The sequence below is a fragment of the Calonectris borealis genome, chromosome 11 (assembly GCF_964195595.1).
Source record: "Calonectris borealis chromosome 11, bCalBor7.hap1.2, whole genome shotgun sequence".
In the NCBI taxonomy this organism is placed as follows: Eukaryota; Metazoa; Chordata; class Aves; order Procellariiformes; family Procellariidae; genus Calonectris; species Calonectris borealis.
Genome location: NC_134322.1, coordinates 3,787,264 through 3,804,000, shown reverse-complemented (window position 1 = coordinate 3,804,000; position 16,737 = coordinate 3,787,264). Strand labels below are relative to the sequence as shown.

General features: G+C 58.0%; 1 protein-coding gene across 1 annotated transcript in view; it reads right to left on the bottom strand.

The window, feature by feature from the left end:
• Positions 1-15,330, bottom strand: part of PCSK6 (proprotein convertase subtilisin/kexin type 6) — a 37,108-nt gene extending 21,778 nt beyond the window's left edge. The window contains exons 1-6 of the mRNA XM_075159814.1: positions 15,109-15,330; positions 8,380-8,484; positions 3,949-4,059; positions 3,146-3,289; positions 2,507-2,583; positions 1,705-1,793 (exon numbers count right to left, since the gene is read on the bottom strand). Coding sequence (XP_075015915.1) covers positions 1,705-1,793; positions 2,507-2,583; positions 3,146-3,289; positions 3,949-4,059; positions 8,380-8,484; positions 15,109-15,330 — 748 coding nt within the window. The remainder of the gene's footprint in view (positions 1-1,704; positions 1,794-2,506; positions 2,584-3,145; positions 3,290-3,948; positions 4,060-8,379; positions 8,485-15,108) is intronic.
• Between the last annotated feature and the right edge of the window lie 1,407 nt (positions 15,331-16,737).

Below are 16,737 nucleotides of genomic sequence, written 5' to 3'. Positions count from 1 at the left end.
GACAAATAGGCTTCCCCAACAAGTTGTGCTCATTAATCGCTGCTTTATTTGTGTAATCCATCTAAAATCACTCTTGCTGCAGCTATAGCGCATTTTCCTCCATGATCCCGAACTTCATGTGGCTACAGACTTTATTTTTCCCCTTTGCCTGCTCATGTTGTGGGAAGCCCACGGCCTCTACCCTCTGCTAGGTGCCTCGCATCGCTCGACGCCGCCCCAGCACACCCCCAAGGCAAGGCACTCGTTAAAGGAAGCAAATTAAAATGGGATCCATAGGTCGTTACAAAGTCAACAAGTAACGCTTGTCTCCACGGCTGCTGCGGAGAAACGGGCTTGAAAAGGAGCACGAAGGCAACGGCCTGATCCTGCAGGATGCAAAGCTGCCTTAAACCCCACCGGGAGCTTTGCCTTGCTCTGCTGCTGCTTGGTGCATGCTTGGAGCTGGGCTTAGAGGCAAGAACCATCCCATGTGCCGGGGGGCAGAGGATGGGATGGGATGGGATGGGATGGGATGGGATGGGATGGGATGGATGGGATGGGATGGATGGGGGGACGTGCCGCAGCCTTTACAGCCCCTGCCACTCCCCCATTATCCCCAGGGTTATTTCTTCCCTCGGGGGATTTTCCCAGCACAGGGAACTGCTGGCGGCGCCTGGGCAGGAGCAGGACTCCCTGCGGGCACTGCTCCCGTGCAGACACAACCCTAACGAAAGCTGCTTCTTGCATGGTCAGGATGAACAAGCCGAGAGAAGGAATTAAGCCCCAAATCCACCCCTGGGTGCTTGGGTCCATGCTCCTGAAGATAACAGCTCCCACTGTGGGGTGGTAGAAGGGGCGCAGCCCCCTTGAGCAAAAGCCCCTCTCCCGTTCCAGCCGTGCCAGGGATGGGGCTAAAACCCCTGGCGAGGACCTGGCTCCAGGTGTTTGTCCCCTACACGGTCCCACCAGCCACGCAGATGGGACACCGCGCTCCCACCTGCCCCAACACCCCCATCTCCCCGGCGGGTGCTATAACAGCCCGGGCTGGCCAGACCAGCCCCGGCTCCAACCAGCCTCCAAAACCAGCTAGGCTAATGCAAATGAGCTCTGTAATGCTAATTACCATCAGGATCCAATTTGGTGATAAAGATTCATTTGCTTCCTGCGCATCGTGTTATTTGAGGGACCGTGCAAAGGTCCCCCCACCCCGCGCAGCTCCGCCCGCTCCCCTTGGTGTTTTCCCCACAAGGGTATTTTGGGGGTCTCCCCAGACCCCCTACCCTCCGAGCGGCTCATCCGCAGACATTAACCTCACAAACCAGTGATTTCATCTTTGAAGCTAAACCGGCGCCGCCGACCCTAGCAAACACGGCCACCCCAAAAAGGCCAGCCGCCCCCCCCCGAGAGCAGCTGTGAACTTTTGGGGTGAAACCACCACATCCTCGATCCACGTGCACCCTCACGGCAAGGATGCAGCCCAAGCAGGTTTCCACCCCAAAATACATGGAGCCAGGGTCCCCTGCACCCTGTGCCACCCATCCTCCCCCAAGCCCTCCTGGGGCTCCCTGAAGCCAGGCCACCAAGGAGGAGACTCCCTCCTGGCAATATCTGGGAGAACAGCATCCCACCACCCACCCCGGGAGCCCTTTGGCACGACCAGGGCGGCCGCGGTCGCTCGGGGGGACGGCGAAGGGCAGGGGGGCCGCAGGCAGGCGCCAGCCTCACCTCCGATGCGCGCGTTGTAGGCAATGCCCACGATGCAGTACGAGTTGTTCGCCGCCGCCGCCACTTCCCCCGCGCAGCGAGTGCCGTGCCTGCAAAGAGAAATCCCCCATGAGCTGACGTCCCGTGGGGAAGGATCCCTCTGGCCACCCCCCACCCAGCACCCAGAAACTGGCCCTGAGGCCAGAGTGGTGGAAGAAAGTGCCCCAAGAGCTGCAGAGCCCTTATCCAAAACTCACAGCAAGGGCTGGGGCATGGAGGAAACTAATGCAGAAAGCGATTTGCTGTTTGCATTTTGCACCTAGATGCAATCTGCTCTTTGCTGCTCTTTGCATCTTGCACCTAGACACTATTTGCTCTTTGCATCTTGCACCCAGATGCAGTTTGCTCTTTGCATCTTGCACCTGACTGCAATCTGCTCTGCATTCCCGTTTCCTTTCCACCCGTGCCATCACGTGCCCATCCCGCTTTAACCAAAGCCCAAAAAGTGTGTCCAAGTTTTGATGTTGAAGCCACCCAGCCCGACTCACGTGGTTTAATCCCCGATCACGGCGAGGAACCCCCCTGGTGCCGTTGTTCGATGGCTTGAGGGTTCGTTAGCAATTAGCGTGGCTGCCACGGGCTGGATTTGCATTAAATGCAATGACTCCATGCAAAGCCCGTAACGCAGCATCCTCTGCAGCTCTGGGGATGGGGAAAGGCCACGGACCTGGAAGACACCCCGGGGGGGGGACACCCAGCCCCGGGGACCCCCACGCACCCCGGCCACCCAGACACCAGCCCCACGGCAGTTAGCATCACGTACTTATTCTCGTTGCTGGCATCGTAGCGCGGAGTCGGGTCGTGGTCATTCCCGTTGACATCGTAGCTTGCAAGAGGGTCCTGAAAACACGTTGCCACCATTAGATTTGACTTACCAGCACAGCGCAGGACCAAGTGGCCTCGGCAGCGGTGCGGTCCCGCTTTCCCGCAGCCAGCTGGGCAGTAAATGCCATTTTCCATTTAATTTCTGACTATTTGCTCAAGACAAATAGTTTTGGGCTGCAGCCCCCACTGAGAGATGGCTGCCCAGGGGGATACATCTTGCTCCCACTGGAGACAGCTCCTGCGAACCCCAAATCCTGCTGGGTCCGGCACCATTCCCCCCACCACCATGGCCATTTCGGGTTTGAGCTGGGGCTGAGTGGGTTCATGCAGGTTTTTTGGCTCTGCCCTGGAGAGCCGGAGGGAGGCGGCCGCTTCCCAGGCAGCTGCAAAGGGAGTTTCCCCCAAACCCTCTAAAAACCTCATTTCCTTCTTAAAAACATCTCAAGCTTTTTTAAAAAAAAAGCCCTTTTCTTCTAATCTGCCAATGCACAGACTTAAACTGTGTTTATACGCTGAAATTCTCCATAAATCAATTCACCGTGAGGACCAGCCCCAGCCCGTCCAGCCCCCAGCTCACATAGTTTTGCAGGAGGTCGGGGTGGTTCCTCTCTATGCCGTCATCGAGGATGGTGACCACCACATTTTTGCCGGTGTAGCCCCTCTGCCAGGCTGCCAGGACGTTCATCTCCGACCTGCAGCGACTGCTTTTATCGCCGCAGTGCTACGGGGGGGAAACACAGCAAGCACAAGCTGCAAAAGGGCTGCAACCCCATTTTCAGCGAGCAGCCAGGCTGGGAGCCCATTTAATCAACCAGAAAATATATTTACATCCCACCCCCTGCCACATAACTCATAGATTTGTTATAACTTTACTCCACTAATCAAAGCCATCCATCAGCAGTTAATGCAGGCAACGCTATCTCCCTATTATTCTTTTCCTCTTCCATTTCAAATACTGCGGGCTCTTCGATTTTGAAGCGCTCGTTTCCTTCCTGCGCTTAATTTTCAATGAATTTCCCTGTCAAATACAGATCAATGAAGCAGGCAGGAGAAAAATGGTATTGTAAATAGATGGTTGCAGCTCTTGGATGGGTAAAATGCATTGGTGCTGCAGCCGCGCTGCTCCCAAGCCTTCACTGCGCTGACCATAACGAGGAGCCGCTAACGATGGTGAAACACGATGGTGAAACACTTAAAACTAGACTCTCTCGTGTATTAATTTCCAATTTTAAAATCCTGCTGCCAAGCACGTTCACTGCTATTAAGGTGTTTCATTACTGGCCGGGCTGAGCAAAGATTGATGACGCGTGGGATTAAAAATCAATTACCCCCCGGTAAGGCAGGGGGTTCCTCGCGGGGCGGCGGAGGGGAGATACCCACCAGGTACCACATGTTGGGCCACACCGGGTCGTTGAAGGGCAGGGCGTGCGGCTCGCCCCGGACCTGCCTCTTCACCCGCCGCTTCACCTCCTGCTGCTGCAGCCAGTCCACCTGCAAGCAGAGCCGCGGTTCGGCATCACCCACCGAAACGGGATACGGGATGCGGGATGCTGGAGCGGTGCGAACCGCAGCCTGGACCCATCCCAGCATCACCCCACGCACCGGCAAACCCCCCGGCTCCTTTGGCAGGGCTGCTGCGGAGATAGTGGCTTCATTTGGGGGGATTAAAGGATGGATGGACAGAGGGACAGGACAAGCTCAGCTCTTTGTGGTCTCCGATTCCTCTCCCGGTGCAGCAAAACCCTTGAGCATAAATAACATCACCTCCAAGCACGTGCCCAAACCCCCCCCCCCCGGCTTAACGAAGCACTGAAGCACGCGCTGAAGTCCTGCTGGAGACGAACCACATATTTAAGCGTTTAGTCAACGTGTTGGAGAAGACTCCGGTGCTTGGCTTAATTTTGGGGCTGATTGTTTCCCTGGCCGGGAGGCAGCCCAGCCCCGAGACTTTACCACCCAGGTTCAGGGCTGCTCATCCTTCGAGCTCCTCTCCTCCCGATAAAACTAATAAAACTGGGGGCTTTACCCAAGCACAACACGTGTTTCTCAAAAACACGGGATGACCGCACGTGGCCACGGCAGGTCTCGGGGGATGTGGCCAGCTCCGGAGAGGTGTTTTTGGCACCGGCTGCGGGCGAGGTGGCCTCGGGGCCGACCGCTCTGACATTTGTTTGCTTTTCAGTGGGGCATGACATGGGAAGAGATCAAACGGGAAATGAGCTGGAAAAGGTCGGGATTGGGAAATGCCGGTGTTTGCCCGTGCTGCAGTGGGAGCTGCCTAAGGTGCCGCTTTGGGAGCAGCCGCATCCCATCCCTGGCGAGCGTTTTGCCCCCCAGACCCTTTATTGCCCACAGAAAGGGCTCTCCTGCCTTCAGGGTGGAGATGATAGCCAGGTTGATTGAAAATAGGTTGTAAAAATAATTTATAGACCAAATCTTTACACATGCTCGTGCTGGGGGGAGACGGGAGGCACCAGCGGGTGAGCTGGGGGGGCTCTGCGGCACATCTCTCCTCGCCAGACACTTTCTTCCCGACGGCTCGGGGTCTTTTGGGAAGGGCCGAGCTGCTCCTGGGGATGTCTCTCTTCTTGTGAGTAAGTTTTTGTAATGAAAAGAATAAAAATCCGAAATGCAAGTTTTTGTTGGGCTCATTTCTGTGAGACTGTCGGCTGAAGAGAATTCTTCTCGCATGGCTTATAGCTTTCTGACTTGGATGGAGGTGGACGGGGAGCTGCGCATATCAGAAACCCGACAGTTTCCAGCCTAGAGCTTGGTTTTTAAACATGTATATTTTAAAGAAAAAAACTGTTGAAAGGAAAAAAAAATTATATATATTTCATAGAAAAATGAGTTTCCACGCTGCCTTGGCTGACGACAGCATGCTGCTTTGCTTATACGACGATGGATTTAAGCATTGGAAGCAAAAATACAACTTCGTGGTCTAGTTAAAAAAAAAAAAAAAACCAAAACATAAATAGAGGATATGGCCCAAATACCCAGCTTTTCTCCTTGAAAAAGCACTCCTTGGCAGCGTTACCAGGGGTCTCGCTGCCCAAGCCACAGTTATCACCTTTCCCTGCGGCTTTGCCGGGTGCAGGAACGACGGGAAGACGTGGGATTTCACGGGGTTTTGCCAGGAGCTGCGGTGCCTCGCGGGAACCTCTTCATCTTAAACACGCTCCTGGGCGACCCCAGCGCTGCCAGCGGGAGTCGATGGAGAAGTCTTGTGGGGACACAGAGATCAGCTTTTAACGGCCTTGATTTCAAGAGGGGTTTGCTAAATCGATGTGGCTGGGGTGGGAAGACAACGGGCGAGCGGGAAGGAGCCCGGGGCATCCCTGCAACGGCTCCTGTGGCTTGTGAAACTCGGATCAACTTCCACCACTTATCCGGAGGGGAGAAGCTTCTTGGAAATTTAAAAAAAAAAAAAAAAAGCGCTTTTTGCTACTAGAAATGGCCAAAACTGTTACAACACAGTCCTGAGCCCGGGGGGTCCCTGCTCTACCCCTTTAAATCCTAATTAGCAATAACGAGGTGACCGTGAGCGGCACCAAAGGACCCTGCGACGAGACACAGGTATCACCGAGCCAAACCCTTGCTAGAAAGAGGGGCAGCTTTTTATGTTCCCCCTTCCTTTGAGATTTTCCGTGGGTGATGCCCGGATCCAGCCGCCCAGGGTAGCTCCACCAAACTCGATAACCAGCACAGGCGAGGGTGCAACTCCCTTTGCAGCTCCAGAAAAGCAGTAGCTTGACTTATTCCAGTGGATGCGCAGGAATTAAAGCGGAGATCCAGGACAAAGCAGATGGCTCCAGCATATGTTCGCCATAAAGCACGGCAGAAATAATTTCGGTGGGGTTGATTTTGCTATGGTACGTGGCCAGAGGCACGGGGACTGAGGCCGTGACCTCCTCCGATGAGGATTAAGAGACTGGAATAGCGAGGCTGAAGGCTCAAGCACTGCGAGGACCAACAGGAGCATCCCAGCGAGCTGGGAAAGTTTACGGCGATGAGAGGCGCGAGACGAGCCCGTACGAGGGGCGGCACAGCACGGCATCGCCCCGCTCCGCATCCCACTGCGCCTCCACGCCTCTTACTCTCGCCACCACGGTCTGCCCCCAAAATCGCTGGATTTGCTACATCTCTCCTCCCCTTCGATCACCGGCCGTGTTGCTCGGCTCGTATCAGCCCCAAACGGAGCAGCCGCCGGCCGCGGGGGTCTCTTGGGGCGAGAGGAGAGCTCGGCAGCAGCGTGGTCCCACGGGGACCAGGACCCCGGGTGATGCCCAGTCCTCGTGCCACCGACCCCTGCGGCAGAGCAAACCGATAAATAACGGTGCTGGAAACAATAGCCCCTGGAAGGCACGAACCACCCAACATCTGCAAATGATTGAATTTGCTGGTTCTTTGGGAATTCTGCAAGATTTGTTTCCATCTTTGCTATTCCAGCTCGCGTTTCCTTGTGCCTCACGGTGATGTTTTCCTGCGTCACACGTGCTAAGCCGGTGCCGTCCAAATGCCGAGACATGTCCAAAACAATTTGCAAACGTGCATGGGAGAGGGGGAGAGACAACACATGCCAAGAGGTCTTGAACTGCAAGTGATAACAAAGGATTAAGAGAACGGGAGCTAATTGCTGTAGCTTGCAGTCCATAGAGCAAGGTAAGGTAAATGTTAATAAGACTAAAAGCCAATTGATTTGGTTTGCATTCTAACTAGATTCATTTAAACGGAGGTATTTCAATGGCAGAGCTGAATTCATCATTTGCTGGGATGCCTGTGCACCTCCCTGAGGGCGAACAGCTTTAATTAGAGCCCAGCACACTTCCAGGGCACCGACGCTCCCCCCACCGGCAATGCCGCTGCTCGGAGCGGCCACGCGTGTCCCTCCTCCGAAACGTGCTACAGACCCTGCCCAAATATTTAACAGCAAGTCTCTCTGGAAAGCTGGCTGCCTGGGGAAAGCAGGGTTGCTGGGTGGGTCTGGAGAGATGCGGATGGGATGTGCTGTGCTGAATGGCTTGGAAATGTCTTGGGAGTTGGGAGCATCCCAAGGGTGGCCAGGAGCATCCCAAGGGTGGCCAGGAGCACCCCATCGGTGCAAGCACCAGCAGCTCACTGTAGCATGGGTACCTTCATTGCAATGGCTTTTTCTGCATTTATTTCACCCTTTCCCCAAAAAGCAGACCCTCCCCACACATTAATCCTTCCCCTGCTCTGCAGAAGCAGCACCTCGCTGGGCTCGGGCACCGGGTGGAGCTCAGGGAGGAGGAAAGCCGAGGCAGAGCCGCAGCCCTTCCCCGCCACCCCGAGCCCAGCTCCCCCAGGTCCCGCCTGTCCCTCTTTGCCTTCTCCCCCCGCCCCCCCCATTACTTTTGTCAATTCAGCTGCGCTGAAAATCCCTTCAGATGCTTGCTCTAGGAAAAAGCAACGCAGAGCTATTGCCAAGGATTTCACACATAGCAACCATTGAGGCAGCAAGTGTTGTGGCAACTGGATCAACACCCCGAGCATGCAACAGCCTTTCTATCCTGGAAGGCTTTTTCCCCCCTTTTCTTCCTCCCGGCTTTCAGGCAGATGTTAGCGTTTAGTCACTTCTAAGTATTTTTCATCACCGATTGACGTACCCATGTCCAATGAGTCACCCCGTGCATGCACAGGGCTGCGGTTCAAGGATAACATGTCATCGCAAGATGCTTGGGCTCACGCTTGACCCAGACCAAACCAACGGGCTCCTCCAGGGAGAAGCGGGGACCCCCATTCCATCGCCCCCGCAGAGGCCGGGGGACCCCGGGCTGCCCGGCCCCATACCTTGGGGTCCATGCGGAGGAAGTTGTGCGGTCCCCGGCTGCTCAGCGTCGAGCGCTTAAATGTCTTGCTGTGGTGAAAGTGGTAGTAGTTTTCCAAGCTCCCGATCTGCAAAAAGAGAGGGTTTTTTTTTTAAAAAAAGAGGTTTTCCCGTGGTTGCCCTCCATTTCGGTGCTGGCAGCATCCCTTTGTGCATCGGTGCAGCCGTGCCCCGCACCGCAAATCCCTTGCTCACAGAAAGCTCCCTGGCAAAGCCAGGGTTGAGGGCGGGGATGGAGGATGCTGGCACTAACCCCGGTGCCACCGTCATGGCAAACAGCGCTGGCGGCCGGAGGCTGCACCGGCACAACAGAGCCCAGAAAACATTTTTATGAATTTTCACCCATTAAATGCATCTTTGCAAACTGCCTTCCATCAGCTCGCAAGCAGAAATACGGAGCTAAAAATGAGCTCAGCAGCTGCGGTGGAGCCAGGAGAGCTCTGCCTCATCGCGCCGCTTTTCCCCACTCGACGCTTCGGCTTCGCCCCGGCAGCACGAACAGCCCCGTGAGGAGAGGTGTATGCGATCCCTGCTAACCCTGGGATGCTCCTGGGAAGCAGGGGATGTAACTGTGCTCAGCCTGGAGTCAGGGACGGCAGCAGGAGGAGTCAAAAAAAAAAAAAAAAAAAAGAAATGCCCAAGCAAACCAACCATCCCTCCCCGGGGATGTGTAACATCCCCAGCAGTAAGTGCAGCCCGGGAGTGACGGCGAGCTGGGAAAGGCAGCCCCGCTGCCTCCCTTCAGCTCGGGGAAGCCCCACGCTTCTCTTTTACCAGTTTTTGCCCTTTTTTTTTTTCTTCCTTGCACAGAGCTGAAATGTCCCGCATTTGCGGGAAAACACCGTGCCAGCCACGCCACCCTGCCAAGCCCCGGGGTGGCTGCGCTGCCTCCAGCCCTCTCATCCCGACACTGCGACTCCTCTTTTTCCGTCCCAAAAGCATGGATAAAATCCCAGGGCTGCACAAGGAGCCGGGCGATCCCGGGCTGGCGCCATGTGACGAGCATCCCACAGGGATTCACAGCCCTGGGATGGGAATGACCCAAAAGCTGCGCTCACCGGCCTGTGGCTCCCAGGTCACACAATTTTGGTACAAATTGGGTCTCTGCTATAAATTCCCTTTTCCCTGAGGTTGGTTTCCTTTTCTCCAGAAAACCTGTCCCATGGCCAGGAGCGGGATGCTGCGAGGAGCCAGCGGCAGTCCCCGTGCCCGGCTGACGGATGCTACGAGCCCCCATCTGCGACCCAGGAGCCGCGGTGACGTCCCTGAGGCCACGAGTGACCCAGGGGTCAGGGTGACATCCCCAAGGCCAGACCAGGGCTGGCTGCAACGGGACAGGGGGGAGCAAACAGGTTTGTCTGGAGCAGATGCTGAAGCAGATGATGATAACTACTTAGTTCTTTATCACACTTAATACCTTGAGATGTGCCAGTGCCTCTTACGAGCATTAAATATTTAATTAGTTTTGCTCTGCCTTTTATGCCAGAATGTCGTTTCACCGACTTTACTGCCGTTAGTGTGATTTTTATAATTTGTTTCCACTCAAGTTAGTTTAAACCCTCCCTCCCCCCCACCGTCGCCTTTTTCCTTTCATTACAGCAGAGCTGGGCGCTTTTTTTTTTTTTTTTTTTTAATACATCGACATGCAAAGCAGTTGCTCATTGCAATCTGCATTTGGCTTCTAAACCCCATTCCTCAAACCCACTCGTACTTAGGAAAGGGAAGGAGGATGCTCCAACCTCCCCATATTTTAGGGAAACCTTGCGCGAGGCCACCCTGCCTCTTGCTCACTCTGCCTGGAAATCCCGATCCCGCAGCCTGGCTGGTTCAGCTCCATGTCCTCCGGCTCAGCCTGCCGCTTACAGCTTTATAATATTCAGTTTATTCTCATCTCCCGTCCCTCCAGCACTCCTCGTAACAGGATCACGCTCTATAAACAAGCATCAGCTGAAGAAGCACTTCTGTTCCCCACCGGCGCGGGCACGGGGCTTTTCAGAAATAAATGTAAAATTACCACGCGATGCAAATCAGCAAGAGGACGGGGAGGGAGCTGACCCCGTCCCAAGCTCTGGGATATGTGGTCAGAGCAGCAGGAAAAGCACCCTGTGCCCCAGGTTCTTTATCCTCCTGGGATTTATGGAAGGAAAAATAAGAAAAACCTTCTCACGTTGGGGCTAGCTTGAAAGCCGGCCCCGCTCTGAGCGGAGGTTGGACCCGGTGACCTCCAGAGGCCCCCTTCCACCTAAGCTATTCTAAGGAGAAAAAATTAAAAATGCCATTTTTTTAAATGGAAAAGTATTTGTTCTCCTCCTCAAGGTCAGGCAGCTCAGTGCGGGCTCCACAATGCAACCCCTGGGAGACGCCCAAGAGAGTTGGGTTTTCTCCTGCGTACAGCGCCAGCGAGGCCACAGCCCCGTGGCCACAGCGATGGGGACGCTGGAAAACCCAGTGGAGCACCCAAGAGGCCCGTCGCAGGACTTTATCAAGGGCTGAGCCTTCCTGGCTACCTAGACGAGCAAGCGTACCCATCAGCTCCTGACCAGCCAGAAGACAGCTGCCCGCGCTGAAAGGTCCCAGCTCCACCGCAGAGATAAGTCCAGGTTGCCACCAACTGCAGTTACAAAGCCCACACACCCGAAGCCCAGGAGACCACACCAAGCAGCTCCAGACACGCTCGTTCCTTCCCCAAGAAGGTTTACAACTATCAGCCTTGATTTTTTTTGGACATCTAACTTCTGCCGAGAACGTGCACGGGAGGTTCTCATTTCCACAAGGATCAATTTTAATTTTCCCAATTGATTTGCAGTTTTGGGCTAAAGTTTCAGAGGAAACTCGAGATTTTTTTTTTTTTTTGAGGCAACTTGAATTTGTACCTCAACAAAAATGGGGGGGTTTTCTTCCCCCCTGTTAATTGAGGCGGGGGAAGCCCTGGCTGGTGCTGCCCAGCTCAGCTTGGTGGAGCAAGCCAGAAGCAACGTGAACATGTTTTGTACCCTGCAAAGCTAAGGGTGGTGATGCCTCCGCTTCCAAAAAACCACACACCTGCTAATGTCATCCAGCCAAACGGGGAAGAGTTTGAAGCTGAAGGAGCTACTCATGGCCCTGACGGGACCCAGGCGGTTAGAGAGAGATGGAGATGCACGGCAAAAGGATGAGAGGCAACAAGTAAGGGGAGAAATCCTATTTGGGTATAAAGACAGTAATTGTGTAGGGTGGTGACACATGGGCTGGGGAGGTGGTGGGATCTCCATCCTTGAGAGCTTCGAATCTCACCCAGCTGAGGCTCCGCACAGCCTGCTTTAGCCTCAAAGTGTGGGGGGGGGTGGACCAGAGACCTCCAGAGGTCCTTGCCAACAGGAATTACTCTACAAATACAGTTCATAACAGTGTTAAAAAGAGGTATGATCGCAAGGGGTTTGGCTATCTCCCAATCTCCTTTTCCATTCCCCTTTTGCCCTTCTCCCCCAAATCCTGGTGCCACCCACAAGCGGCACCGGGGCAGGGAGAGGCACCCAGGAGATGCTTCTGCAGCAGCACCCGGCTCTCCCGATGCATTGCCAGGCTGAGACGAGCCCAGCGCCCGCCCTGCCTCATTAACAGCCATTAGTATTTCGAGCAGGTTCAAGATCGCTTGTAGCTAACAAGACACTGCAAGAGAGAGCTTTTTGGGAGCTGGACAACACTGAGGGCAGCACTAGAGCCTGTCAGGGCATTTCTGAGCCCATTCCTTCCCTCCTCATCACAGCAAATTCTTCCAGCATCTCACCCAAATCATCCCATTTCCACAAAATGCGGCTGCATCAGCGCTGGGGTCCTGCAGGAGGAGGATCCGGCTGGGGAGGCCGTGCCTGCTCCCCTCCTGGGGACACCGCCCCTCCCCACCGGGGACAAGGGCTCCAGCTGCTGAGCTCCTGCCTTCAGGAATGTCATTCTCAGAAGGTCATGGCTGGATTCAGTCCAGTAAGGACCAAGCCCAGGGCTGCGAGAACACCATTGCTCCAGCATCCCCCAGATGACAGGAATCCAGGAAAGCTCCAATCCCAGCCCAAAATGAATCCTACCCACCTCCTGCACCGCGGGTGAGACTGCCGAGCACGTGCGAGCCCTCCCAAAACTTACCACATTGGACACGGCACAAGGAAAAAAAAAAAAAACCAACATATAAATCCTGTTACCGGGATAGGAACAGGCTCGTCACCACCCCCGGGATGGCGGTGGAGGCACTGCCCGGGGCACCGGCACCGCACAGCCCTCGCAGCGCCCTCGGCCAGGGCCTGTCCCGGCTCGCCCCGGCACAGCGCGGCGAACAAAGACCAGCGGGGAGGAACACGAGCAGGCGTTTGGGGGTGTAAAAGCTTTTCCTTTTGTTTAACTGTTCGCTTCATTTAAATAGAAGTTGATGCAAATGATTGCCCAAGGGAAATGTCACTCTGCCGTGACCCAGGAGAGTTTAAGGGTGTCTGGGTGCGTGGGTTGGGCATGGGAACACACGGGGACCCAGCTCGGACACAGGGCAGACACCTGTGTGTGCAAACCCCAGCGATGCTCTTCCCAGCCAGGAGCATGCCAGTAGCCCCCGGGATTGCATCTCGGAGGAAAAGAGGCCACCAAGGTAGGGCTGAGCCTCCCTTGCACCCAGCTGGGTCACGTCCGTGACCGTCACCTCTCCTCCTCCCTCACCATGTTGGACTCCACCACTTGCCTCCACCCAAACATCTCCCCAGCGCAGGGTGATATGCTCTCGGCAGGGGTTTCCAGCAAGTTTTGCGCAGGATCAGGCCCCCCGCAAGGGCACATCTCGTTGGGGACGCTGCCGTCCCCAGCAGCTCCATGAGCAGAGGATGCAGCGGGGGAAGCTGGGGACACCATGAACCCCGAGCACGATGCAGCACATGTCACCTGTGAGCACATGTGTGCAGGGAAAGCCGTTCCTTGGGGTTTCGCCCTGGAGGAGCCCCCGTGGGAAAAGCCCTGGGAGGCCAGAGAGCTGAAGGCAGGGCGTTGAGAGCAGCTGGGGAAGCCCCAGCGGTGCACGAGCTCCCAGCATCCACGGAAAAGGCGGGAGCCAGGAACACCCTGATGCAACCGCAGAAATATTTCCCTTGCTCTCCAGCCCGCGCCGGGCTGCCCCGGGGAAGGGCTCGGGGGGGGGGAGGGATGCTCCGGCGGGGCCACGTCGCGCCCATGGGCCAAACACCTCTGGTATCGCGGGGATGAGCTCGGGAAAGCCGGGATGCTGGCGGGGCGGGGGGGGGGGGAGCAGATGCTCCAGCTGGGAAGGGACACAGCAAAACCCCAAACCAGGAGCTGACGTTAGGCTGATGCAAATCGGGAGAGTGGGAAGCTCAATCAAGATATTCTCTGGCTGAACAGGGATAAACACCGAAAAGCCCTTTGGGTTGCACAACCGCATTCACCCAGCCCTGTGACAGAGGCATTTGAACAATATAAGTGATTTTCTCCTTGGCAGGGCAAGAGCGGAGCACGGCAGGTAGGGGATGGAGGGTGGGATGCAAAGGATTATCCCCCACGGGAGGTCACGGACACCAGTGCAGGAGACAGTGTCCCCGATTCAGCCTCCCCCCCCAAATTTGTTTATGCAGCACCCCGTGACTTTAATTATACTTAAAAGCAGGGTTGCGATATAAAGCAAGGTTGTAATTTCTAGTCCAGGAGACACCTTGGGCAGGAAGACAACCTGAAGTGCCACCCAGCCCGAAAAGCGCTGAGCAGCCGGGTGGTGCAGAAGACGATAAACTCCGGAGGAAACTCTGAGGACACCAGCCCACATCTGAGTTTACAGAGAGGATGAAGAAACGGAGAGAAAAAGGAGCTGCCGTGATGAAAGTCGCCTTTAAGCCATCCGTGTGCTGCGGGGGATTGAAAGCAAAAGTTCTTCGTGTTCCCAAAATCTCCGATAAACCCCGGCCAGAGAGTCCAAAGTTTGTTAAATCCACAAATGTAACTTGCTGGGATGGGAGGAACTTGTGCAATCCCCCAGCCGGTGTGGGAGCGGGCTGTGCGGGGCGAGGGGGCTCTGCCGGGGCCGGGGCACGGCGCCGCGCCGGGGGGTGGCGGGGGGGAGCGGGGCCGGGACTGCCCGGCCGCCCCCCGGAGCCAAAGCGCTCCGCCAGCATCGCTGCATCGTCCTCATCCCGACTGCTCCGGGGGGCTGGAGGGGCCCATCTCCCGGTCCTGGGACCCCCGGCACCACCCCGGTCCCGGGAGACCCGGTAGCTCCGCGGCACCCCCGGCGCCTCTCTGGTCCCGGGACCCGCGGCATCTTGCCGAAGCCGGGACGAACAGTGCGAGACCCCCGGCAGCTCCCCGGTGCCAGGACTCACGGTACGATACACCCGGCAGCTCCCCGCTCCCGGGATCCCCCGCAGGCTCCCGGTGCCGGAACCCCCGGTAACTCCCCGGTACCCCCGGCGCCTCTCCGGTCCGCTCCTCGGGACCCCCGGCAGCCCCGGGACTCTCCGCAAGCTCCCGGTGCAAGTCCCGCTGCAGCTCCCGCTCCCGGGACCCCCCGACAATTCCCCGATACCCCCGACAATTCCCCCGGACCCCCCGCGTCTCTCCGCTCCCGGGACCCCCTACAACTTCGCGGCCCCGGGACCCCCCGCAGGCTCCCGGTGCAAGCCCCCCGGCACCTGCCCACCCCCCGGTACCCCCCCTCCGCCGCCCCTTACCTGCCCCAGGCTGATGTACCCGTAGGCGGCGGCGAGGCGGGCGGCCTCAGCGGGCCCCCCCCGCACCCGCACGGCCCAGTGGTTGGTGTAGACGGTGCGGGAGGGCTCGGCCGCGGCCCCGCGCCCGGTCAGCGCCAGCGGCAGCGCCAGGGCCAGCAGGCAGAGGCGGGCGGGCGGCGGGGCGGCCGCGCTCCCCGGGCCGGGGCCGGCTGCGGCGGGCATGGTGCGCTCCGCGGTGCCGAGCTGGGCGGAGCGGGGAGCTGCGCCTTTTAAAGCGGCCCCGGAGCCCGGCGGGGGCGGGGGGATGCTCGGGGGGGGGGGGGGGGGCAGGCGGAGGCGGCGGGGAGGGCCCGGCCGGGCGGCAGCGCCGGGAAAACGGGAGGACGGGGCGGGTCCCGGGCACCCCCCCTGCGCCCCCCCGCCTGCTGCCGGGCATCCATTCTGCGACCCCTCCAGCCCCCTGCAGCCCCCCTGCGTCCCCGGTACTGCTTCCCGGACAACCCCCTGCATCCCCCTTGCACGTCCCCGGACAACCCCCTGCATCTCCCCTGCACGTCCCGGTGCTGCTCCCCGGAAACCCCTCTTTACACCTGCATCCCCCCTGCGTGCCTCGGTGCAGCTCCCCCCGACAACCCCCTGCATGTCCCCGGACAACGTCCTGCATCCCCCCTATATGTCACCGGACAACGTCCTGTACCCCCCCTGCATCCCCCTGCATGCAGCAGCGTTGCTCCCCGGAAACCCCCCTGCATCCCCCTGCATCGCCCTGCGTGCCCCGGTGCTGCTCCCCGGACAACCCCCTTCATGTCCCCTGCATGTCACCGGACAACGCCCTGCGTCCCGCTGTATCCCTCCTGCACATTCTCGAACAACCCCCTGTATCCCCCTGCATCCCCGCTCCATGCCCTGGTGCTCTTCCCAGGGCACCCCGCTGCATCCCCCCTGTATGTCCCTGCACAATCCCCTGTACCCCGCTGCATCCCTCTGCATTCCCCAGCACTGCCCTCCGGGCACCCCCCTGCACCCCCCTGCATCCTTCTTTGTGCCCCCGCATCCCCCAGCGCATCCCCCCTGCATGCCCTCAGCCAACCCCTCATGCATCCCCCTGGCTCTGCTCCCCGGGTAGCCCCCTGCACCCCCCTGAGCAGCCAACCTGAACCCCCCCCCCCCCACTGCCCCCTGCAACTCCCTGGCACTGACCCCTGGGCATCCTGCCTGCATTCCCCCCACCCCCCATTCCCCCTGCATCGCCCCAGGCATTCCCCCCCCCATCCCTCTGCACTACCCCCACAGGCATCTCCCACTGCACACCCCCCTGGATCTCTCCAGCACTACCCCCCATATCACCCAAACACCCCCCCTGCACTGCCCCCCGTACCCCCGGGCATCCCTCCTGCATGCCTCGCCCCCACTGCTCCCCGTACGCCCGGGCATCGCTCCTGCACCCCCCCCAGTGCCCCCCGTACCCCCCCGGGCATCCCTCCCGCACCCCCAGGCAAACCGCAGCCAGCTCCTCATGGGCTCAGAGGGGGAGGCCGGGAGGGGCTGGCTGATGGGGAGGATTTTGGGGCAGGACTCTCCGGGCAAGTGTGGCCATGGTGGGCACGAGGGGCACCACGGGGAGCCATG